The sequence below is a fragment of the Myxocyprinus asiaticus genome, chromosome 8 (genome assembly GCF_019703515.2).
Source record: "Myxocyprinus asiaticus isolate MX2 ecotype Aquarium Trade chromosome 8, UBuf_Myxa_2, whole genome shotgun sequence".
Classification (NCBI taxonomy): Eukaryota; Metazoa; Chordata; class Actinopteri; order Cypriniformes; family Catostomidae; genus Myxocyprinus; species Myxocyprinus asiaticus.
Window position 1 is genome coordinate 49,409,122 of NC_059351.1, and position 25,453 is coordinate 49,434,574.

Sequence of the window (25,453 nt, forward strand, 5' to 3'; positions counted from 1 at the left end):
CATTACGCACGAAAAGAATTTCCCAAACATTTTGAGAAAAGTTACTCTTACTATTTCCCGATATTTAAGTCATTATTCAACTTTTCAATCTAATCAGTTCTTCATTTTCAAATCAGAGTATAAGAATGTTTTCACATCAGTTTCTTTTCAATAAATCTAGATTTGTAACATAAATTCCACTATTAACATAAGTTCAAATCCAGTGGCAGTCCTGACTCACATGGTGCCCCAGGCAAGATAAGACATGAGCCGTCCACCACCTGACAAAAAATAAATATATATAAGCAGGGCGCGACACAGCTCGGCCTGGCACCCTAGAGAGCACTCCCAGGCAAGGCTTATACTACCTATGCCAATAAATGCCACTGATCAAATCCTACGTGCATTTTATAAATGAGGCCTCTTTGTCCAGAATGCATCTGGGATTCAGGATGTGTCACTGTTTCTGGAAACAGTCGATTAAAACTGCATCACACAGAAATTTGACTGACTTAATATGGAGTGTGTAACAGCATAATGAACCTTTAAGACTGGGCTGGAAGAAACCACATCCCTGGCTTGATGAACAGCCCACCATATGTGCAGTTTTAACAGTCAGTAACATGAATTTGAGCCTCTGCATTGAGCAGAAGAAAGTTTGTAGCTCTTCTGCTGAACATTAAATAAAGTCAATCCACAAGCAGAGACTTAGGGAAAAGGTGTTGAAAATTTTTGATTGCCTGGTTACTCATACTTTGCTTGTTGGAAGGGTGGTATTCAAAGAAATGGTCTGGGCTTGTCTCTTGAGATGTCTGAAGTATATTTCAAAAGTAGAAGACCAAGCATTTCTGTCAGAAGTCGTGCATCAAAAACAAGTTGTTAAGAAAGTATCTATGCTGTTTGTGGGTTGGAGAACAACTTGGAAGAAGCCAAAGCTTTTCTTGATTTTGGCCTTGACTGTAACTTTCCCACTACCTCAAAGGCCTATGGCAATTGCATTTGAATAAAGAACTTGCAAAACACCTATGCGTGGTGATGCTAAGTGCAAATAGTTGTTTCTTAGAAAATGATTATCCAGCTAACCACATCATAAAGCAATCACAACAGAACAGTTTCTCACAGACTTGCAGCACAGACAGGTGTGTTCATGAAACATTGTTAAACAATGCTGTCAGACCACAGTGATCTTATTCATACTCGTCTGTAAAGTGTATATAAACACTTGGATGAAACTTACAATATTAAAATGTTGACAGCATCTAAAACTCTTTTACGTACAGGGTACTGTAAAGATTTTCATTTAGTAATGACAAATCCCCTGAAGACTGGTTGGAACTGGAATTGCCGGAACTAGTATAGTCTCATGACAAATCATTATAATTCGCAAGAGATGGTGAAAAATGTAAAATATCGTACGACTTGGCTCATACGACTTTTATTCCCATAGAGACCAACCACTCAACAAACCGAATTTAGCGATTTCAAACTAATTTTAGCTAGCCTCATATCTAACACTTTATTTTAAGACAGGAAACATCCGTGAACAACTTTGGTTGCTCATTCCATATTTATTCATGCACTAAATGACTGATGTATGACAGTAACCTTTCATACACTTCCTTCGTCTCACCTTATGGTTTGGTTTAGGTTTGAGTTAGGGGTTTGTGATGAGGAGGAGGGCGGGGCCGGGCCGTGAGTGCACACGACAGGCCCCCAATTGGGCTAATCAGCCAAGGAGAGGGATAATGCCGAGCCGGATGTGGCAGTTCGGGAGAGAGAGAGCCACACGCAGCTGCCGTGTGTGTGTTTTGTGTCTTTTTGTTTAAGTTTTCATTAAAATATTACTTTGAAGTAACTTTATACTGTTACATTGGTCCCGGGTTTTGGCACCAATGTAACAGTAAAAGATGGGCAAGGAGGAGGCAGGAACCGGCTGAACAGTCAAAATAATGTTCAAATCAAATCAAATCAAATCACTTTATTGTCACACAGCCATATACACAAGTGCAATGGTGTGTGAAATTCTTGGGTGCAGTTCCGATCAACATAGCAGTCGTGACAGTGATGAGACATACGCCAATCTACAATAAACATCAAATTAACACAGCACAATTTAAACATCTGTTATACATAATTAAACTCGACTTAAAACATCAAATTAACACAGCACAATTTAAACATCTGTTATACATAATTACACAACTTAAAACATCAAATTAACACAACACAATTTAAACATCTGTTATACACAATTACACTCAACAATATACAATAATAACATACATTGCACAGTATACAATATGCTGTTTTTGTTTTTTGTTTTTTTTTTTTTTTTGTTTTTTACTATATAGATACTATATAGATACACATTATTCAATAAAAATTAAAATATATATGAAAAAAGTATATATATAGAATGTACAGTATTGTACTGTATTGACATTCAGGCTGTCGGTTGATAGTCAGTTGTTAAGAGAGACATAATATAATGACAGTAATATAATTTATGACAGTCCGGTGTGAGATAAAAGAGTAATAAAGTGCAGGGATGATGTATTTTGATCGTGGGAGATCAAGAGTTCAGAAGTCTGATTGCTTGGGGGAAGAAGCTATCATGGAGTCGGCTGGTGCGTGTCCTGATGCTGCGATACCGCCTACCTGATGGTAGCAGTGAGAACAGCCCATGGCTCGGGTGGCTGGAGTCTCTGATGATCCTCCGAGCTTTTTTCACACACCGCCTTGTATATATTTCCTGGAGGGAGGGAAGCTCACCTCCGATGATGTGTTTGGCAGTTCGCACCACCCTTTGCAGTGCTTTGCGGTTGTGGGCAGTGCTATTGCCGTACCAGGCGGAGATGCAGCCAGTCAGGATGCTCTCCACAGTGCAGGTGTAGAACCGTGTGAGGATGTGGCGGTTCATTCCAAACTTCCTCAGCCGTCTCAGGAAGAAAAGGCGCTGATGAGCCTTCTTCACAACGACTTCAGTGTGGACGGACCATGTGAGTTCCTCAGTGATGTGGACACCCAGGAACTTGAAGCTGCTGACTCTCTCCACTGGTGCCCCATTGATGGTGATGGGACTGTGTTCTCTGTCTTTTCTTCTGAAGTCCACCACAAGCTCCTTTGTCTTACTGACGTTGAGGGAGAGGTTGTGCTCCTGACACCAGTGTCATGTTACATGAAAACTTAAAAAGGCACAAACATAAACACACATGGCAGCTGCGTGTGGCTCTCTCTCACCCAAACTTTATCCCTCTCCTCGGCTGATTAGCCCGATTGGGGGCCGGCCGCGCACACTCACGGCCTGGCCCCGCCCTCCTCCGCGTCACAGGTTTAAACTTAGGAAACATTGTATAAACATTGTTCATTAATCCATACATTTTTCTCTACGGGAGTAAAAGTCGTACATTTCTGTATAAGTAATCTTGTACTAATTATTACAACTTGTCGTGAGACTGGGTTGTCTGGAACCCTTCTTAGGGTACCACCACAGGTGACAGAGTTCAGTACTCAGGCACAATCCCATAGCGGGACTGTCATTTATCAATAAATGACTAATAAAAGTAACATCATTTTCACACAGGAAGACGGTATGTTGTTTCCAAGATTTCCAGTACTGTAGGACCAACCACATTTTACCAACTCACTGACAAGCGCCATTTCCCATCAGACATTTTTGCATTGGCTCAAGCATGTTAACCTTCCCTTCTGGCGCAACCAGAAGCGCATTGCGTTAGCAGCATGAGAGACTCAGGTTCGAACCCTGCATTGAAACCAGGAAGTAATTGCGTTCGCATATTCAGTGATGAGCGCGATTCGGAGGTTGCATTTTTCACTCTAAGACTACATTTTTACTCCACTGGTGATTAGGTTTAGGTTTTGGGTTTGGGTTAGGTGGTACAGTTTATAAAATATGCATTCCTCTTCACTGTATTACATCATGTACAGCCAAAAAAAAAAAAATAAAAAAAAAACTCGCTTCACAACTCGCTTTTGGCACACCTCCATGGACATTTCACCCGGAAAATGTTCACTCATGCCCATATGCCCAACAACACTCACCGCTTTGGCCACTGGGGGCAGTGTTTCGAATTTCGGTGAGCACAGATTGATGAGACAGTGTAAAAGTACAATTATTTGCACTCTTTGTCTGACTGAATTTAATTATCATCACAACTCAAATATTGAATTGAAACACCGTTAGTATTATGATTGCTGTTACAATGGTTTTGACCATTCTCTGGCAGAAACGAATGAAACCGTTATAATGTCAAATTAGGTAAATGCGTTAACTGCGTTACATAAACAGACTGATCTCACTGTGAATTCGGTGACAGAAGGTTGAAAGTTCTTCAGCAGAAATCAGTCTGTGCTGACTTGAAATTCGAATCACTGCCCCTAGTGACTGAAGCTGGAATTGTAGTTGAATGTATGTGCACATGCAAGCTCCATTTTCCAGATGAAATTTCCAAAAGCAAGTTATAAAGTGAGTTGCTTGTAATTATAAATGATATAATACAGTCAAAAGGAATGCATATTTTATTAACCATACACCCAAACCCCAACCCGAAACCTAACCATTATCAGAGATAAAATTTAATCTTAAAGGGAAAATGCAACCTCCGAATCGCTCTCAATATCGATTATCAGCCAGAACCTGTGTCTCTGAGGCATTTCACGCAACTTGCTAATTGTAGCGGTTCAGGACAAGGTAAACACACATGAATTGATGCAGAGATATCTGATGGGAGATGGCTTTTGTCATTAACTAAAATGTATGTGTGTTAGAACTACAGCACACTTTATGTTCAAATACTAATGAATGCTAAAGAGATCACGTTGAATCTAAGAAGCTAACACCTCTGACTTTATCTCTCCTATAAACAATTAGCTAACAGCTAAGTCTGTCATAATGATGCTTGAATATCAAACCTCACAGAAGGCAACAGCTGCCATACTGGACTAGTCAAGGACAATCATGCCACTTACTGAAAACAAGACCACCTTGACGCTATGTAACTAGCACACCTGTTCCCAGTCACAGGTCACATTTTTCTGGCCTTGGTCATGATTAGTCGTTTGAGCAAATGTATTAAGTTCTCCATCTGAATGGGTTAGTAGATCTGTGACTGGTATCAGTGAGATCTAAGATTGTTCAGTGGTCCAATTAAACAGTTCTAACATTAATTAATAGCAAGAGATGCATCAAACAGCTTCAGTATATGATTATTGTCAATCGCTCCTTACAAACATGGCCTATTCTTCATTACGATATGAGCTAGTACCTTAAACTCTGATGATATAGATCACACATCTATCTCTGTACTGTGATGCTGATGTGTGTGGTGATGGGCTCTTCCACACCACTACCCTCAACCCTGATCAATCAATGACTAGTTTAATGTTAGAGACCTCGGTCATATGGGAAATCAAGCCTGTCAAATCAGCACTTTGACATCATGAAATGTATGGGTTTAAAATAAAAATTGAATGTGTAATGTAAATGTATTGTATTCATTAGCATCAGAGATAGATTTACTGGGAAGAAAAGTCTGATTTTTTTGTAGACTGCAATGATTGCTGGCATTTTGTCTGAATATCAGTTTCCATTGGCAATGGATGAACATTTGAAAGCCATTCATTTGTTCTGTAATTTATTTGCATAAATTGACATATTTGACAAATATAGGCTGCATAACAATACATAAATACATAAAATAAATTTATAAATTAAGTAAATTCAGTAATTTATATTTAATATATATAATATGTAACATTTATTTGTTCATATTAATTTTATTGGTTGTGTTTTATTTTATCATGTCATTATTTATCACTATACATTACTGTATAGTTATCACTGGCCAAGAAAATGTCCTGGTCCTATTTTACTCCAAAATTAAAAGCACTAAATAAGATATTATAGTCTGCGCCAATTTTTAGGGCCATTAAGATTTTTTAGTTATGCACATTGTCTTTTTTATTATTTATAAAAATGCATTATTTGAATTCTAAAGTGTATATACATCATAGTACTACTCTCTTGGTACTGCCTTTAATTTAATTTCATTACATTTTAAAAAATCATTTTACAACAGCATCTTTTTTCAGCCTGATCTCACATAAAAATCAGCAAGTGTGTGCCGATTTTTCTTTAGCCAAAATCGGTATATGTTGACCGAATTTGAAAACACTGCCTCCAGAGGCTAAAGCGGTAAGTGTTTCAGAGCATATAAACAAGTGTGACATCCATTTATATCCAGGAGAGGTTGCCAGAAGCCAGTTGTAAAAATAATTGTTTTCAGCTGAACAGGGTGTAAAACAGTGAAGAAAAATGCTTATTTTATTTAATCTACCCCCAACCAAAACCCAAATCTAACCCTAACCATTAGTAGAGACAAAATGCAATGTTAGGGACAAAAATGCAACCTCCTTATCATGCTCGTGATTGTTTATACAAATGTGATTGCTTCCTTGTTTCATTGGGGATTGAACTGTGGTCTCCCATGCAACTGATGCAATGTGGTACCAGTCGAGCCACGAGGGAAAGTAAATATTGTTGACCCGTTCCAAATATGTCCGATGGGAGATCGGGCATGTCAGTGAGTCGCCATACTGTTGCCAATCCTAGGGTAATGGAACTTTCGGAAACAGCATGCTGACTTCCAATGTGATCATGTTGCCTTTTTTACTGTAATATAGTTAAAAATGAATGTTACTGTAATAAAAATCATCATTGAAAACAATAGGAATATTAAAAGTTCCCTATCTGTCACTCACTCGACGTTGTGTCGATATAGTGACACTAGGGGTCACTCTTGGGAGCCCCAAACACCTCTGCTTTTTTGAAAAAAGGCCAATGAGAATTGGCGAGTGGAATTTGCATGCCACTCCCCCGGACATACGGGTATAAAAGGGGCTGGTATGCAACCATTCATTCAGATTTTCTCTTCGGAGCCGAGCGGTTGTATTCAGTGCACTGAATTCAATTCTCTCCAATGACGCACCTCAAAACTGCTGGATTTACAGCGCATTTCAGCAGCTTCTCCCCCTCTGCACCCGTGGAGTGCAGAGAACATCCCTGGGCACTTCAGCAGGGTGAAAATAAGAGAGTATATTCTAAAAGAGTATATTTTCATTCACAAAAAGAGCGACACACATGGAACGTCTTTTTATATATGATTTCCGTTTGTGTGTTATTCCTGGTTGCGGTCATTATCTCTCCGCATCTGACGGCCACGATCGCTGCCTTACGTGTCTGGGCACTGCGTTCGCAGAGGCAGCCCTTGCCCCGCTAAGGGAAGTGGGCGTCCGCATCCTCAACTATCTCGATGACTGGCTAATCCTAGCTCACTCTCGAGAGTTGCTGTGCGCACACAGGGACCTCGTGCTCCGGCACCTCAGCCGACTGGGGCTTCGGGTCAACTGGGAAAAGAGCAAGCTCTCCCCAGTTCAGAGCATCTCTTTTCTTGGTTTGGAGTTGGACTCAGTCTCGATGACAGCGCGCCTCATGAACGAGCGCATGCAATCGGTGCTGAACTGTCTGAAGGCATTCAGACGGAGGACAGCGGTTCCACTGAAACCTTTTCAGAGGCTCCTGGGGCATATGGCATCCTCAGCGGTGGCCACATCACTCGGGTTGATGCATATGAGACCGCTTCAGCACTGGCTTCAGACTTGAGTCCCGAGATGGGCACGGCGCTGCGGGACACATCACGTGGCCATCACGCCTATCTGTCGCTGCCTCTTCAGTCCTTGGACCTACCTTGCATTTCTACGGGCAGGGGTTCCCCTAGAGCAGGTCTCCAGGCGCGTCGTGGTTACAACAAATGCCTCCAAGACGGGCTGGGGCGCTGTATGCAATGGGCACACAGCCGCCGGCTCCTGGACTGGCCCGCAGCTGCGTTGGCACATCAACTGCCTAGAATTGTTGGCAGTACTGCTCGCCCTGCGGAGGTTCCGGCCATTGATCCAGGGCAAGCACGTGTTGGTCCGGACGGACAACACAGCGACGGTAGCGTACATCAACCGTCAAGGCAGTCTACGCTCCTGTTGCATGTCACAACACACCCGCCGTCTCCTCCTCTGGAGTCAGCAGCACCTCAAGTCCCTACGAGCCACTCACATCCCGGGCGACCTCGACACCACAGCGGACACGCTGTCATGTCAGGTTACCCTCAGGGGAGAGTGGAGGCTCCACCCTCAGGAGTCAATTCGGTCCAGCACAGGTAGACCTGTTTGCCTTCCTCGGAATCCTCCCACTGCCCGCTTCGGTATGCCCTGACCAAGGCACCCCTCGGTATAGATGCGCTGGCACACAGCTGGCCCCCTGGACTATGCAAATGTGCATTTTCCCCAGTGAGCCTACTTGCACAGACCCTGTGCAAGGTCAGGGAGGATGAGGAGCAGGTCGTCATAGTAGCAACCTACTGGCCCACCCAGATGTGGTTCTCAGCTCTCATGCTCCTCGTGACAACCCCCCTCTGGCAAATTCCCCTGAGGAAGGACCTTCTTTCTCAGGGACAGGGCACCATCTGGCACCCGCGACCAGACCTCTGGAATCTCCACGTCTGGCCCCTGGATGGGACACGGAAGACCTAAGTGGCCTACCACGATCAGACACGATCACTCTAGGGCTAGGGTGCCCTCTACGAGGTGCCTGTATGCCTTTAAGTGGCATCTGTTCGCTAAGTGGTGTTCTTTCCGACGCGAAGACCCCAGAGATGCGCAGCTGGATCGGTGCTTTCCTTCCTGCAGGAGAGGCTAGAGGGGCAGCTGTCCCCCTCCACCCTGAAGGTGTATGTAGCCGCTATTTCAGCTCATCACGATGCAGTAGATGGTAAGTACTTGGGGAAGCACGACTTGATCATCAGGTTCCTGAGAGGCACTAGGAGGTTGAATCCCTCCAGACCGCACCTCATCCCCTCGTTGGACCTCTCTGTAGTCCTTCGGGGTCTACAGGGAGCTCCCTTTGAGCCCTTGGAGTCAGCTGAGCTTAAGGCACTCTCTTTGAAGACTGCCCTTCTGACTGCACTCACTTCCATCAAAAGCGAATCGTGCCTGGAGTTCAGTCCAGGCTACTCTCACGTGATCCTGAGGCCCCGACCGGGCTATGTGCCCAAGGTTCCCACGACCCCTTTTAGGGATCAGGTGGTGAACCTGCAAGCGCTGCCCCAGGAGGAGGCAGACCCAGCCTTGGCGTTGCTGTGTCCGGTGCGAGCTTTATGCATATATTTGGATCGCACACAGTGCTTTAGAATCTCCGAGCAGCTCTTTGTCTGCTTTGGTGGACAGCGGAAAGGAAGTGCTGTCTCCAAACAGAGGATCGCCCACTGGGTCATTGACGCCATCGCAATGCCATATCAGGCTCAGGACCTGCCACACCCTGCGGGGTTATGAGCCCACTGTACCAGGAGTGTGGCTGCCTCCTGGGCCCTGGCCAGTGGCGCCTCTTTGGCAGACATCTGCAGAGCAGCGGGCTGGGCAGCACCAAACACCTTTGCAAGGTTCTACAATCTCCGGGTTGAGCCGTACAGCTGGCCGGGTGTACCGCTTGCACATAGCGCCTTTCCCCTCCCTTGAGGTGAAGACATGCACTCTTGCCCAGGCTGGGCTAGCCTGTCCCTATTGTTGGGCAGTCGACTTGTTCCTGTAGGACTGTTCGATACTCATAAGAGCGTTGGGGGAGGTTACGTGATGGCCTGATGCGCTGGCTACGAGGCACACAGTGGTCTGCCCATCACACACCACCAGTTCACGTAACACAGCTCAGATAGTTGTGGCGTTTTGTATAGGGACCCCTAGTGTCACTACATCGACACAACGTTGAGTGAGTGACAGACAAGGAATGTCACAGTTACTTTTGTAACCTCCGTTCCCTGATGGAGGGAACGAGATGTTGTGTCCCTCTTGCCACAACGCTGAACTACCCACTGAAATGACTGGGACCTGGTCTCGGCTCCTCAGCACAAAACCTGAATGAGTGGTTGCATAACAGCTCCTTTTATACCCATATGTCCGGGGGAGTGGCATGCAAATTCCACTCGCCAATTCTCATTGGCCTTTTTTCAAAAAAGCAGAGGTGTTTGGGGCTCCCAAGAGTGACCCCTAGTGTCACTACATTGACACAATGTCTCATTCCCTCCATCAGTGAACAGAGGTTACGAAAGTAACCATGATGTTTTTCTTGTCAGTTCTATGACACTCTGCGTTATACAACACTCATAAGATAACAAGTAAATAAACCTACAGCAAAACACAACCATTTTCTTAAAAACAGCTCTTAGGGGCCTGGGTAGCTCAGTGGTAAAATACACTGGCTACCACCCCTGGAGTTCGCTAGTTCGAATCCCAGGGCATGCTGAGTGACTCCAGCCAGGTCTCCTAAGCAACCAAATTGGCCCAGTTGCTAGGGAGGGTAGAGTCACATGGGGTAACTTCCTCGTGGTCACTATAATGTGGTTTGTTCTCGGTGGGGCACGTGGTGAGTTGAGCGTGGTTGCCGCGGTGGATGGTGTGAAGCCTCCACACATGTTATGTCTCTGTGGCAACGTGCTCAACAAGCCACATGGTAAGATGCGTGGGTTGATGGTCTCAGACACAGAGGTAACTGGGATTCGTCCTCCACCACCCAGACTGAGGCGAATCACTATGCAACCACAAGGACTTAAAAAAAGCACATTGGGAATTGGGCATTCCAAATTGGGAGAAAAAAAAAAACAGCTCTTAAAGTATAAACCTTTATACCTGACACCTTGGAGCACCATAAAGAATGTCAAGAGATGAAAAGGGCAACAGTAGTTTGTCAGCAAGATTGAATATGCACAGGTTAATTAACTGTCCCTATGCCTAAGCGCAATAAAGTTGGTTACGGAGAAATCGATAAGCAGCAATTCTGCACAGATCATTGATTGGGAGGTGACCTTTATTCCAGATAGTGATTTATGGAGTCGTGAAAATGTACTACCAGAGTCAGGTAACTGCATTGAGTGGGGGTAGAAAATTATTAGGGAATAGAGAACTACTATAAATTAAGAAACATGTAATAATAGACACTGTAATAAGAACATGTTGACCACACATGGCAAAAAAAAATGATTTTGTACAAAGAATTCAAAAGTTTTAAAATCTTTTAGAATGTATTCTATAATTATTAGGGCTGACGATTTAATGTTTTTTAGTTTAATGTGATAAATTATAGAAAGCATTTGTGTTTCTGTTGCAAAAGTATATATTTTCCAACCATTGGCGCAATTACAAAGTACAAACCAAGTGTTTTTACAAGCTGCGTCAGCAGGGGGCAATCAGCGCCTCAACAAACCTAACAAGCAGCCACAGAATGAAAACCGGCCACACAGGACAGATGCGTTCTTGACAACTGAACGAAGCACAACAGAATGCAGGGATCTCGAAACGCTTTTCACTTGACACAACGTCCTAAAAATGCAGCGTTTATGATGCTGAAAACCACTGAGACGCCCCAAAGGCATTCGTCTGATGCATACATAAACTGACAATATAATTAAAAATAGCACAGATGGAACATAAGAACAATTATTTCAATTGTTATGTATTATTTATATTGAATTATCTCTATTTGGGGGCCTTTCTTAACAAATATTGATATATGTGATAAATTGTGAATAATTATATTAATTAATCAGCGTGTCATGATTAATTCGATTAAACAATTTAAATCTATGGACAGCCCTAATAATAATAACAAAGAACAACATTTAATTTAATTTTAGTGGTGAAAAGTTTGACAAATTTCAATGTCATTACGATTCTTTACTAAATGATGCATAATGAGATCTGAAATTTAGTCATTATTCAGTTTGATTAATATTCGATTCAATGATAACACTCCTGGTCTTGATTAATTACATTATTCTGATTGTTAACAATTGAATTGTTAAATTATGTTTACAAAGTTTATATTGTTTTCTTAACACACACATTTTTTCGTATAGTTTCGTTTAGAGTTCCCACACTGCATCCACTTAATTTGTATTCATTTGTCAAGTTCATTGCTCTTTTGCTGTTTGTTTTGCTATTTGTTTTCATGCTTTGTAAACAACTTTGAGTTTCTATATATTATATGATATGATATGATATTATAATATAAATATCATTGCTTGTCATATAAATAATTTTACAATGGCATCACTTTCAGTTGCATGGACCCCTTTATAAGTACTACTGTACATTATAGTATATGAGCACGTGGTCACTGAGGAGAAGTTCTTGTATGTTCTCTCTCTGAACTCACTCTTGTTCTATCACACACACTTATAGTGACCATGCTCTGTTATACTGTGACAACGCACGTTCATGGTCAGCTCCCAGCTGGCAAGCACAATAGCTCAGCTGTCATTGCACATCTGCACATACACACATAATACTCATAGTGTTGACAAGGCTGTTATTGAATTATACTTTTCAAAAAGCCTTTACATGGGTGGTTCGTTTACATAAGGCAGTGGCTATACACTGGAACAAAACCCTGTGTGTGTGAGTGTGCTTGTGCATTAGAGAATGCTGCAAATGTACCTACAAAGTCGTTTTGCAGCCGTCTGTCTTCACAAGAGAGGAAACTAAACTTTAACAGTCTAAAATTATTTCACATAATGTATTTCTATGCAATAATTAGTCCAGTGGTTTACATTGGAAATCAACTTGTAAAACAAAATAAAAAAATATTATATTGTTTTATTATTAATATGTGGCAGATGAATTTGCACTGAAACGCTGTATAGTTTGATTAGATGCATGGCCTTCAATGGCCCAGATGTGGCAAGTGTTTTCTCATCCCTTTTAAAAGTCTGTTAACCTATTTATTTTTCTGTCCTAACTATGCATGATTACATGTTTAGTTGCATTTTATTGTTTTTCATTTAGCACTGTTTTTCCCTGCTGATTAAACCACTGATTTAGTCTGCATCGCTCTCATTCATCTGATGAGAGTGACAGAAGCAGCACTGATAGTCATTTTATTGACAGAATGTTGAATGTCCTGCCGATGAGACATGACTCTAAGCTGGGAGTGTTGTTGGCAGGTGATATTAATTAACCAAGTGGCATTAAAACAGAGAGGAAGAATCAATGGCTGATCATGCAGACATATGCATAACTGGGTCTAAGGTCTAGAGAGGGTCTAAAAATGTTTACACGTACTGTGTGTAAAAACATAACTTTCATCTGCAAATCAGACTAATAAAGTAAGATGCCTTAGTGTGTAAACCCTTTGAAGGGTTAATTAAACTAAATGTGCTCTGCTGGAATACTTCATTATGTTGACTGCATAAAAGTTTATGCACGTCAGATATGTTTATGCATTTCAGCAATTATTAAGCAATATTGTGCTGTCTCCCTAAATTAAACTGTTGTCTCTGTAATAAAATTGGGCTATTCCATGAGATAAGACATGAGGTGGTTGACTTAATTACCACTCAGTAAGATTCTAAGTGAGTTACTGGTTAAAAACAATGCATATTATGCATTAATAGATGCATGATGCTATTATTTGTGATTTGTTTTTAAAAAGCAGAAATATTAAAGAAATAATAAACACCAAAGTCCCCCAAAATACATGCAATTGAACATATTAAGACTTATCCGGTTGCTAACGTGTTCTGAGTGGTTGTAAACATGTTGCTGTGTGGTTGCTAGGGTGTTTTGGTTAGTTGCTACACGTATGCTTACAGGCAAAAGTCAAACGAAACCGGCCCCCAATATATTCTGGTCCCTATGGCTTGGGTCCATCTTTCAAAGTCTATGGATTTTTTTTTTTGCCCGTTTTATCATCCACCATGCGGAAATCGTTCAGTCCGATTACTAAATGGGGAAACATACTCTAAGGAAGTAGGTGAATGCAGATGCAACTTGCTTTGCAAGCTCGATTTTATGTGTTGTTGTGTTCCAAAATGCATCAGACCGCAACTTATAACAAATGGCAGTAGGTGTTGCATTCTCATTGTTGCCACAAGGGGCACTATAACCGTGTGAACTATCTCCTTCTATGGTGACTTTTCTTTTAAGCCAAGTACTGTCATGACCGAGCAACGGTTGGAAGAGATTATTGCTGAGCAAGTTAGTTAAAGTCAATATATTAATTCCAATTTACCTAAATAATAATACTTACAGTTTAATAACACAGAAAATGTAAGGTAACTTTATCACCTCTGCGTACTTACGTAGACATGTGCTAGGCTAGGCTAAACGAACGTCTTTGACCGTTGCCTTTTTTTTCAAGTGTCGCACACCCTAGATAGCACACACACATCTCTGAGATGTCTGTTTTAGATCTTTTCATCTGGAAAGCATCAAAATCGAACTAACATCTGCTAAACATCTTTAAAAACATCAGATTTACAAACAAATCTATATCAAAACATCTTAAAGACATCTGCTGAATGTCTAATTGACATCCGAGACATACAGTGTTGATATACTGTATCCCTGATAGCACACATACTGTACATCTCTGAGATGTCTGTTTTAGATCTTTTCATCTGGAAAGCATCACAATCTAATTAACATCTGCTAAACATCTTAAAAAGATCAGATTTACAAACATTCAAAATCAAACATCGCAAAGACATCTGCTGAATGTCTTATTGACATCTGTGAGGAAACGGATACAATACGTCTAATAGAAGTATTGCAGAAGAAAAAACAATGTAAAATAGACATCTTCCAGATCTAAACACACACATCTAATAGACGTCTTGGAGATGTACGTGTGCTATCAGGGTACCCAGCACGCACATCTCCGAGATGTCAGTTTTAGATCTTTACATCTGGAAAGCACCACCATCTAATTAACATCTGCTTAACATCTTAAAAAGATCAGATTAGCAAACATTCAAAATCAAACTTCACAAAGACATCTGCTGAATGTCTTATTGACATCTGTGAGGAAACGGATACAATACGTCTAATAGACATATTGCAAATGAAAAAACAACGTAAAATAGAGGTATTCCAGATCTAAACACACACATCTAATAGACGTCTTGGAGATGTATGTGTGTTATCAGGGTACCCAGCACGCACATCTCCGAGATGTCTGTTTTAGATCTTTACATCTGGAAAGCACCACCATCTAATTAACATCTGCTTAACATCTTAAAAAGATCAGATTTACAATCGAAATCATAAACGTCTTAAAAACATCTGCTGAATGTCTTATTGACATCTGAGACATACTGTAGCCTACTTATTGACATACGTCTTATAGAGGTATTGCAGATAAGCAAACCTAAAAAAAATACGTCTTCCAGATGTAAACACACATCAAATAGAGGTGTAGGTGATGTAGCCTACATGTGCTATCAGGGACAGGAGCGCGACGTTTCTTTTTTTTTTTTTTTTTTTTTTTTTTAAACTTCAACTGTTCAAAACTCTTTTCGAGACAGCTTCTTCTTTTTTTTTTTTTTTTCTTTCTTTTTTTGCTCAAAGGTCGCGTTTGTTGTGAATGGCCCCTAACTCTTATGAGCTAAAGCCATGAGTCTTATCAAACACCACAAATGGCCTTAACACCAAACTCTACTCTCCGGAACGTTTAACAGACGACATACCTGTACCACTGGAGACCCTTGTCATAGAACCTGTCAAAGAAGTGCGGCTCTGCACCCACGGCTCTCACATCGGGGTGCACGCGCAGGAACTCCAGAAGCGCGCGAGTTCCCCCCTTTTTCACGCCGATTATAATCGCCTGGGGAAACTCTTTGGTCCCAAAGTTGTTGGACACCGACAGGTTGTTGAAGTTTTCATAACCTAAACCGCGTTGCCGTTTCTCATCCTCCACGTCTTTCGCATCAGAGTCCAGCTTGTTGGACTCGGGGAGCTCGCGAACGATGGAGATGTTCCAGTGCGCGTCCGGCTGAAGTTTATTCCCTTCCTTCGGGAAAAGTTTGCTTCTAAACCTCTGATGGACGTACAGTGGAGTCGGCATGGAATCGCAGTATCCAGTGAGGCAATAGAATAAATACGTGAAAATTAGGATCATGGTAAATAAAACGGACACCTTGGAGTGCGCCTTCAGGTGTCCGAAGTTGAAACTCGTTGTCCAACATCCCATGAGTGTCTTTGCTTCGCATGAAATAAAATGTTAAACGGAGGAATCATGCCTTATGGAAAGTACAATAACAGTTAGACTAAACATTTATGAATAGTTTTTGTTATTAAATTTTTTTTTTTCTTTTTTTTTTTTTTTTTTTTTTTTTGCGCCGCGTGTTGTTCACATCGCCAAATCAAGTGAATGTCATATGCGCGATTTTGTTGTATCCAGGGATAAAATGCTTCTTTTTGCCTCCTATAGTTTGACAGGTTTGACTCCGGATCTTCATTTCTTTGCCTTGAGATCTTACAGCCGTGGGCGTTTTATGCGCTCCGAGATGCGCAAGGTTACCCATTCATCCATCACACTCGTTTTGGTGCGTATCCACGCCCTGCTTTCCGAGTTCCCACCCCTTTGCTCCGTTGCTCAAATTACTTTTATGACTTACCTACCTAAGCAGTTTCAAATCCATTAATTATTGCTAAATCGACGAGAGCCTATTTCTTATGGTTAAGAAAAGAACAGGTCAAAGTTCGCCCTGCATAAGAGGAGTGAAATGTTATCTTAGGTATTTTTATGGCATGTACTTTCCTTCACTGCTGTGTGAGGACTGCAGCCCCCTGTCAGTATTCTTTAACCCACATATACATATGTACACAGATGAAGAGGTCAGTCTGTGAGCAACACCTGTCTTGGAGGCCACACACTCGGTGGAGACAGTCTGTGAACTCTCTCTTGATTTTTACTGTCTACACTTCAAATTGGGCAATTCAGAGAAAGCACAGTGATCGTCACGGTCAACTTGATAACTTTGGCAACGTGGGGAATATTCTTTTCAGTCATATCTGTGCGGTTTGATCTGAGGCGATTTTTGAAAATTTTGGACAGTTTCTAGGAGGAATAGTAAAAAATGACGAACAAATGGTCGAAATATGGCCGAAATTAAGACAAAATAGGTTAGGCTATTTTTGCAATTTGCCTGTGCCAAGAAACATAAAGAGACCAAGAAAACAAGCTTTGTACATTTATTTATTTTATTTTTTACAAAGGTTATGTATATGTTCAATGATGTGACTCCTTTTTGTTTTTGTCCGGATATATTACGTTTAAAATAAATAAATAAATAAATAAATAAATACATTAAAAATTCATTCCCAATTCATAATAATTACTTGAAAACACCTCTTCGATAATGAATATTTTTCATTAATTTAGTTCAATGTCATTATGCTATTTTTTAGGGCTTAAATAATAAAAATAAATAAATAAATAAATAAATAAATAAAGTCATGTGGTCTATCTGTCCGAAGCCAGTGAAAAAAAGGTCTCATTAAATGCTGAAATTCTTTAAAAAAAAAAAAAAAGTTGCCATGAGTATTGCATAATAATCTTTTATTTGTATTTTTTTTAAATATGCAGTGATTTTATATTATATATTATCAATATTTAAAAAAAAAAATAATAATAACTTTTGTCCGCCAAATCAAAATCATTTGATTTAACTAACATGTAGGTTGCCAATTGCCATTTTGTGAGAGAGAAAAAAAAAAAAAAAAAAAATTATATATATATATATATATATATATATATATATAAAGGGAGGACCCCTTTAGTCCACACAAGACTGTGTGTGGTTTAAAAAAAAAAAAAAAAAAAAATCGGAAATTTTGCCTTTTTAATAAAAAGGCACGTTTTGTGTCATATGGAGTAACCCTGATAAAACATCTTGATATTCTTGACTCAAAAATTCATGATATTTAAAAAAAACAAAAAATTTTACTTAAAAAAATTGTGTTTGAATTTGTATTTTTTTTTTTGTAATGTATAAAGTAATGATTAAGTTATGAACACTCATGTATTCTAGGTGCAATTACTTTAATTTCTTTTACTTGATGGCTACACCACATGACATTTTTAAAGTGTTTAAATATACATTTACAGTATATATATTTGTAGAAAATGCTCGAAATATTTTTCAAAATTGTATGAAACCAACATGGACACTAAGATTACATTTCTACAAACTTGGCACGTGTGAAAGTAAAAGTTTTAAAATATTTTACATTTTTATCACTGTTGATATGTATAATTTTTTGCAAAACTTGTTATATGTGTCTCCAGTCCAGGTACAATTCCCTGCAGTTTCCAGGTGAAATGAACACTAGAGGCGCTACAACAACTGTGTGTTTTATTCACTTTCACTCAAATCATGTCTTTAATGGCTGATTATGACTTTATAAATACTTATTTTTCTCTATATTACTCAGACCCTGCTATTTTATGATATCTTCACACTTTTACTCAAACACATCTTTTGAAAAACAAAACATTTCAATGCTTGTATTACAGACCCACCTACATACTGTATATACACTTATTCCAACATGATTAGCTTGTGCTGTAGCTCACCTGATAGGGCATTTGGTTTGGTTTGGTTTGGTTTGGTTTAATTCAAGCCAGAATCTCAAGCTGACTTGTGACATGACAGAATCATAGAAATAGCACGAAATGATGTGGTTGCTTCAGAAAATTTGCTTTTTCATTTTGCTTTTGCATTTGAAAACACTTTTGGTTAGGTTTTGGCATTGATTAGGTAAGGATGTCTTTTTTAACGTCTCATATATATATTAAAACACTAATGGTTATGTTTAGGCATTGATAAGATAAGGATGTCTTTTTTAATGTTTCATACATATTTTTAAAACACTAATGTTATATATATATATATATATATATATATATATATATATATATATATAATTCCCCTTAAAACCTCGTCTGCATACGACACCATTTTACTTGCTTTTGGTTCCCCCAGCTGGTCATTTCACTGGAAACCTGCAGCAAAAGGTGTTATAAAGCACATCCATTTTGAATTGCAAAATAATTCAATTTCATGATGTTATTTGTCAGTGACCCACTTATAAAATAGTTTGTATCTTCTGAACACTAGGTGGCGCTGTCTTCAAACCCCTCAGGTGCACTCCTTAGGACATGGTATTGGTGATGCCTACCAAGTTTTGTTTCAATATGACAGTGTTCATCAGTTTGCATTACAATTTAAAATTGCAGACAGGCGGTACAACCGATCATGGAAAAATTGTTTAATCGGATTCTGTATGCCCAAAGAAATCCATAGATTTCAGACCAAACGGTCCAAAAGTTAGTAGCTTTCTTGACCAATATGTGGTGGTGTCACCAAACTTTGCATATACCCTCAGATCATGGTCCTAATGAAGCATACCAGGTTTTGTTTCGATAGACCAAAGTGTTTCCAAGATTTTTCCTTAGTTCCTGTTTTATGACTTCGTCATAACTGCCCTCCCCAATAATATTTACATTTGATTTTGTTCTGACAGTCTTGAAATTGAAAAGACAATCTTGACAAGACAATCTTTCTTGACAGTCTACAGTCTCATTGATGCTACTGGACAGGTGTCATTATGGTCCAGACTCTACGGAGCCTGTAGCAAGGCTAAAAACAACATTGCCTGACTATGCCCATTCTCTTTACCCTAAAGGGCAGGTCACAGGGACCTTATTTATTTCATCAAATGTGTTCAGATAGCAATATTGTACAGTTCTAGAGCTACAACCACTGTGTAACCTCAAAATGTGTTCTAATAACACTAATTCACAATTTGGCCTCTGAAGACCAAAGTTTTTTTTACATTTTGCAAGTGGAATTTTCCCACAGTCATTCATTATGCAGGTCTTTAGCTGCACAATTTTATGGGGCCTTTGTTGCAGTATTTTGCACTTCAAAATGCACCATACATTCTCAATTGGAGATAGGTCAGGACTGCATGCAGGCCAATCTAGCACCCGCACTTTCTGCTTACGCAGCTGTGCACTTGTAATCCGGGCAGTATGTGGTACGAAGACCCCATATAATTGCACTGCTGAAGACCTGCATAATGGATGAATGGGGTAAAATTCCACTTCCTAAACTTAACAAACTTGTGTCTTCAGTGCCCAAATGCTAAATGAGTTTTATTAGAAGAAATGGTGATGCTACACAGTGGTAAACACTCGACTTTCCCAACTTTTTTGGAGCATGTTGCAATCATCTGGTTTGAAATGAGAGTATATATTTTCAAAAGAAAATCAATTAAATTCACATGTAAAACATCAAATAATGTGTTGTTGTAGTACATTAAATATACTGTAGCACAGGGTGAATAGAATTTTCAAATCACTCCTTTTTGTTTTATTAGCATTTTCCATACTGTCCCAACTTTTTCGGAATTGCCAAAATCTGCTTCTAGAGTTTGTTGTAGGTGTTGAAGGCCATGAAACAATATGTCATAAAACTGTAACATGTTATTATAGGTTATTAATTAATTTTTATTTAAACAAAAATCAATATTTCCTGTCTATTTATTTATTTAGTAAGTAACCAAGTAATATGCAGGAAAACTGTATATACTCTCAGCCGGCCATTACCACAAAATAAACCTCTTCAGGTAAATACAAGACTGATCCCTATCAACCTGTCAGGGTTTCTTTTGTGATGATGACCATCTGACTGTACATTATCCCTTTTATTACAACAGCCAGTGATAGGCTTCTAACCAATATTTATTTGTGAGATTGAGTTACAGTACAAGAGATATTGCTCATCACTTAAAACAAACCTCTATCAAATAATCTAGAAAAGAGTGCCAGTTTTCAAGAGGAAAAGAGTGGTCACAGCTACATGTTTGAGGTGGACCACAAGAGAGCTGCCACCCACAAAGACCAGAGGTGGGTAGTAATGTGCTACATTTACTCCGTTACATTTACTTGAGTAACTTTTAAAAGTGGGTACTTTTTACTCTCACTCAAGTAAATTTCTAATGAAATATTTTTACTTTTACTTCTTTATATTGGGTGGCGTTACTGTCGTTACATTACTGGGTTTAATTTTAATTAATGTGTAATTTATTGAGAGATTATTGAATGGGACTTTTAAGAGCGGAAGTTCACACAGCTGCACGCGCTGTCCCGGTGTCACATACTGTCACTCAATCATTGCATCAAATTCTTCAAAGTGAAACACTTTCTTCATTCTGCACAGTGAAATAAGAAAGGTTTCGTCATGCAGTGCCTTCATTTAACACCAAGACAAGCTGATATTTCAAGATAAAAATCACAGCTCCAACTTTAGGCAGCACGCTGAGGTAAATTTTGGCTCTAATCCTAACGCGGGCTTTTCTGTGTAATGAGATGGTCATTTTCAGGGTGATTCTGTACTGGGCTCTTGTGACATCAGTTTTTAAGTGTACATTTTTAAATCAGTGCAGCAATATATCAGTGCACTTTGTCACGCGTCCCGCATGTCACGAGCAGTATTTATGCATTTACTCCGCGCCCTCGTGTGGGTACTGGAAACTATCGCAGCTACTTAAGGCGCATTAACTGTAAATCCATGTAAACATCCAAGTTAAGTGTAAATCACTGCCATTAGCATGATCGACAACTGGAGCACAAACAGACAGCATTTCTGCGCGTGCACAGCGGGGCGCGCGCGTGAGAGATGTGCGGGCGCGAGGCAATCGTATTGCGAAGAGAGTGGCTGTGTTCGCAATCATTCACTCATTCACTATTTCCTATATAGTGAATGGCAGTTAGTGCACTATATCTCTATATACACAACATCACTGGGACCCATCATTCAGGCACATGATTTCTCTTACCACTGCTACGCTGATGACATGCAACTCTACTTGTCTTTCCAGCCCAACAACACCACAGTGACTGCTCGAATTTCTGCCTGCTTGGCGGACATCTCGGCCTGGATGAAGGAACACCACCTGAAACTCAACCCAGCCAAGACTGAACTCCTTGTCTTTCCAGCCAACCCTGCTGTTGAACACAACATCACCATGCACCTGGGTTCAACTACAGTAACGCCTTGCAAATCAGTCAGAAATCTAGGGGTAACCATCAACAGCAGTCTAAATTTCACAGACCACATCTCAAAGACCGCAAGATCATGTAGATTTACACTCTACAATATCAGGAAGATAAGACCCTTCCTCTCTGAACATGCCACACAACTTCTTCAGTCACTTGTCATAACTAGACTGGACTACTGTAATGCTCTCATTGCAGGCCTCCCTGCATGTGCAACTAGAACCCTGCAAATGATCCAGAATGCAGCAGCACGTCTGGTCTTTAATGAACCAAAGAGAGCACATGTTACACCACTCCTTGTCTCTCTTCACTGGCTGCCGGTTGATGCACGTATCAAATTGAAGGCTCTGATGCTGGCATACAAAACAGTCACTAGATCTGCTCCAGCATACCAAAAATCATTTATGCAGAGCTATGCGCCCACTAGAAGCCTGCGGTCGGCTAAGGAACGTCGCCTTGTTGTACCAACACAAAGAGGCACCAAAACACTTTCCCGGACTTTCGGCTTCATCATACCACGTTGGTGGAATGACCTTCCCAACTCCATACGTGAAGCTGACTCACTTTCTGTCTTCAAAAAACGACTAAAAACACATCTTTTCCATGGGCATTTAACCAGTCATTAATATATATATATATATATATATATATATATATATATATATATATATATATATATATATATATATATATATATATTCCTGTTGCACTTTATTCTGTTTTGAATACTATTATGATGCTAGTGAAACTTTGTAATACAGCACTTTTCATACCACTCTCTCCTAAGATGATTCGCTTATGTTTTCCTCTTTTGTAAGTCACTGTGGATAAAAGCGTCTGCCAAATGAATAAATGTAAATGTAAATATAGTGGATAGGGGGTGGTTTCAGACACAGCGAGTGAGTTGGTGCCTTATGTAGGCTGCATACTCTGCTTTTAGAGACTGCTGTACAGAACTAATGATCTAAATACTTATGACACTGAAAACTGTAACTACACTGAAATAAGAATCCACACAGGACTTTAAAAGCTATGAAATAGCAAAAGAAGGCATTAATAAAGCATGGTCTTGCTTTGGTTTATATTTCAGCATTATATATAATGTCCTTGTGGTACATTTTCATGTTTAACCATAATATTTACTAGAAATGTTTCCAAACCTCTCTTATTGACAAATTCATCCAGATCTGACAAGAGCCCTTAAAGGGATTGTTCACCCAAAAATTACAATTCTCATTATTTACTCACCCTCTTGCCACCCCAGATGTGTATGACTTTCTTTCATCTGCTGAACTCAAATGAAGATTTTTAGAAGAATTTCTCAGCTCTGTAGGTCCATACAATGCAAGTGAATGGGTGGCAACATTTTAAAGCTAAACAAACAAACATAAGTCAGAATAAAAGTAATCCATAAGTAATCGCATCTTCAGAAGCGATGTGATAGGTGTGGATGAGAAACAGGGAGACAGATCACTTTCACATTCTTCTTGTGTTTTTGGTGATTCACATTCTTCTCTGCATATCGCCCCCTGCTGTCTAGCAAAAAATGACAACTATTGATCTGTTTCTCACCCACACCTATCATATCACTTCTGAATACATGGATTTAACCACTGGAGTCTTATGGATTACTTTTATGCTGCCTTTATGTGCTTTTGGAGCATCAACATTTTGGCCTACAGAGCTAAAATATTCTTCTACAAATCTTAATTTGTGTTCTGCAGAAGAAAGGAAGTCATACACATTTGGGATGGCATGAGGTTGAGTAAATGATGAGAGAATTTTCATTTTTGGGTAAACTATCACTTTAAAGTGATAGCTCAGCCATAATTTAATATTCTGCGTCTTTATATTCAGCGTCTTTTGTTCAAGCCAAAATTGCATAATTGCTGTGTGGTGGAAATGTTGTAAAATGTCACAGAAATATAATGAAAACGTACTTCTGCTGACAGAAAACATACAGTAAGACAGGTCTTTCACTTTTACACCTACAAGTGAAAAACAAATCTTATCATTATTTAAAGGGGATTACAGAATAGAATGTTGCTTCAAGTAAAGCTGGTTTTGAAACAATGAGAAAACTTTCAACAGAAACATCAATACAATCATATTTTGAAAATTAACTTATTGTGTAGTGTATTTTAAATTACTTGTGTGGACAAACACAAACTGTGTGTACATACATCGATCAGCCACAATATTAAAACCACCTGCCTAATATTGTGTAGGTCTCCCACGTGCCACCAAAACAGCCAACCCACATCTCAAAATAGCATTCTGATATTATATTCTTCTCATCACAATTGTACAGAGTGGTTATCTGAGTTACCGTAGACTTTGTCAGTTTGAACCAGTCTGGCCATTCTCTGTTGAACTTTTTCATCAACAAGGTGTTTCCGTCCACAGAACTGCCCCTCACTGGATGTTTTTTGTTTTTGGCACCATTCGGAGTAAATTCTAGAGACTGTTGTGTGTGAAAATCCCAGGAGATCAGCAGTTACAGAAATACTCAAACCAGCCCATCTGGCATCAACAATCATCCATGCGATTATCTAATCAACCAATCGTGTGGCAGCAGTGCAGTGTATGAAACCATGCAGACACGGGTCAGGAGCTTCAGTTAATGTTTACATCAACCATCAGTATGGGGAAATGGACCGTGGCATGATTGTTGGTGCCAAATGGGCTGGTTTGAGTATTTCTGTAACTGCTGACCTCCTGGGATTTTCATGCACAACAGTCTCTAGAATTTACTCAGAATGGCCTGCATTGATGGTATATTGAAGGCATGCCATGATGATGAAATGCCTCTAATTGGCTCCATGTGAGAGAAGAACTGTGGGACATCAGAGAAAGATTTGACATGCTATTCATGACAGGGTGCTGAGGAAGAGCATTTGTTTAAGATGTTTGCAGAGTTTTGGAATTGTTACCATATTGCATGTCATTTAGCAGATGCTTGTCATTTGAAGCAACCTATCGTAGGTTAGTTAGAGGTACGGTGTACCCTGGAGCAACAAAAGTGCTTTTCTCATGGGCAAAATAGTGATTTCTGAACAGCTCCAGTTCCTGAGTAACCTCTACCTGAGATGTTTGCATTTACAAACCAGATCACACACTATTAGGTAATTTACAGACAGTGCTGGTGAGTAGTGACACTATACTGTATACTAAATTAACTACATTTTCAGTAGCTTGACTGTAGTTAAGCTATTTTCACAACAGTTTAGCCTTTCCAGTAACCTTCTACATTTTTCAATGAGTAGCCTTGTGGCATCACAAAACTCTACATTTGTCACAGCAGCAATGGAGGCGAGGGAGTGATCAAACACGCTCGCCTTAATCTTCCTCTATCTCTCTCGTGTAGCGTTGGGGGGAAAAAAATTTTTAAGTGAATTGATTCTTTCAGACAGTTCTTTTAAATGAACCGATTATGAGGTGATTTCCTTATATTTAGCATTGGGAACTCCTATTTAGTTTGTGGTTCCATTGGACTGTCCATGTAAATGGACT

General features: G+C 39.8%; 1 protein-coding gene across 1 annotated transcript in view; it reads right to left on the reverse strand.

The window, feature by feature from the left end:
- The window catches only part of LOC127445032 (heparan sulfate glucosamine 3-O-sulfotransferase 6-like), a 30,385-nt gene extending 14,012 nt beyond the window's left edge, over positions 1-16,373 (reverse strand). The window contains exon 1 of the mRNA XM_051704764.1: positions 15,561-16,373. Coding sequence (XP_051560724.1) covers positions 15,561-16,063 — 503 coding nt within the window. The 5' untranslated portion in view covers positions 16,064-16,373. The remainder of the gene's footprint in view (positions 1-15,560) is intronic.
- Positions 16,374-25,453: the final 9,080 nt, after the last annotated feature.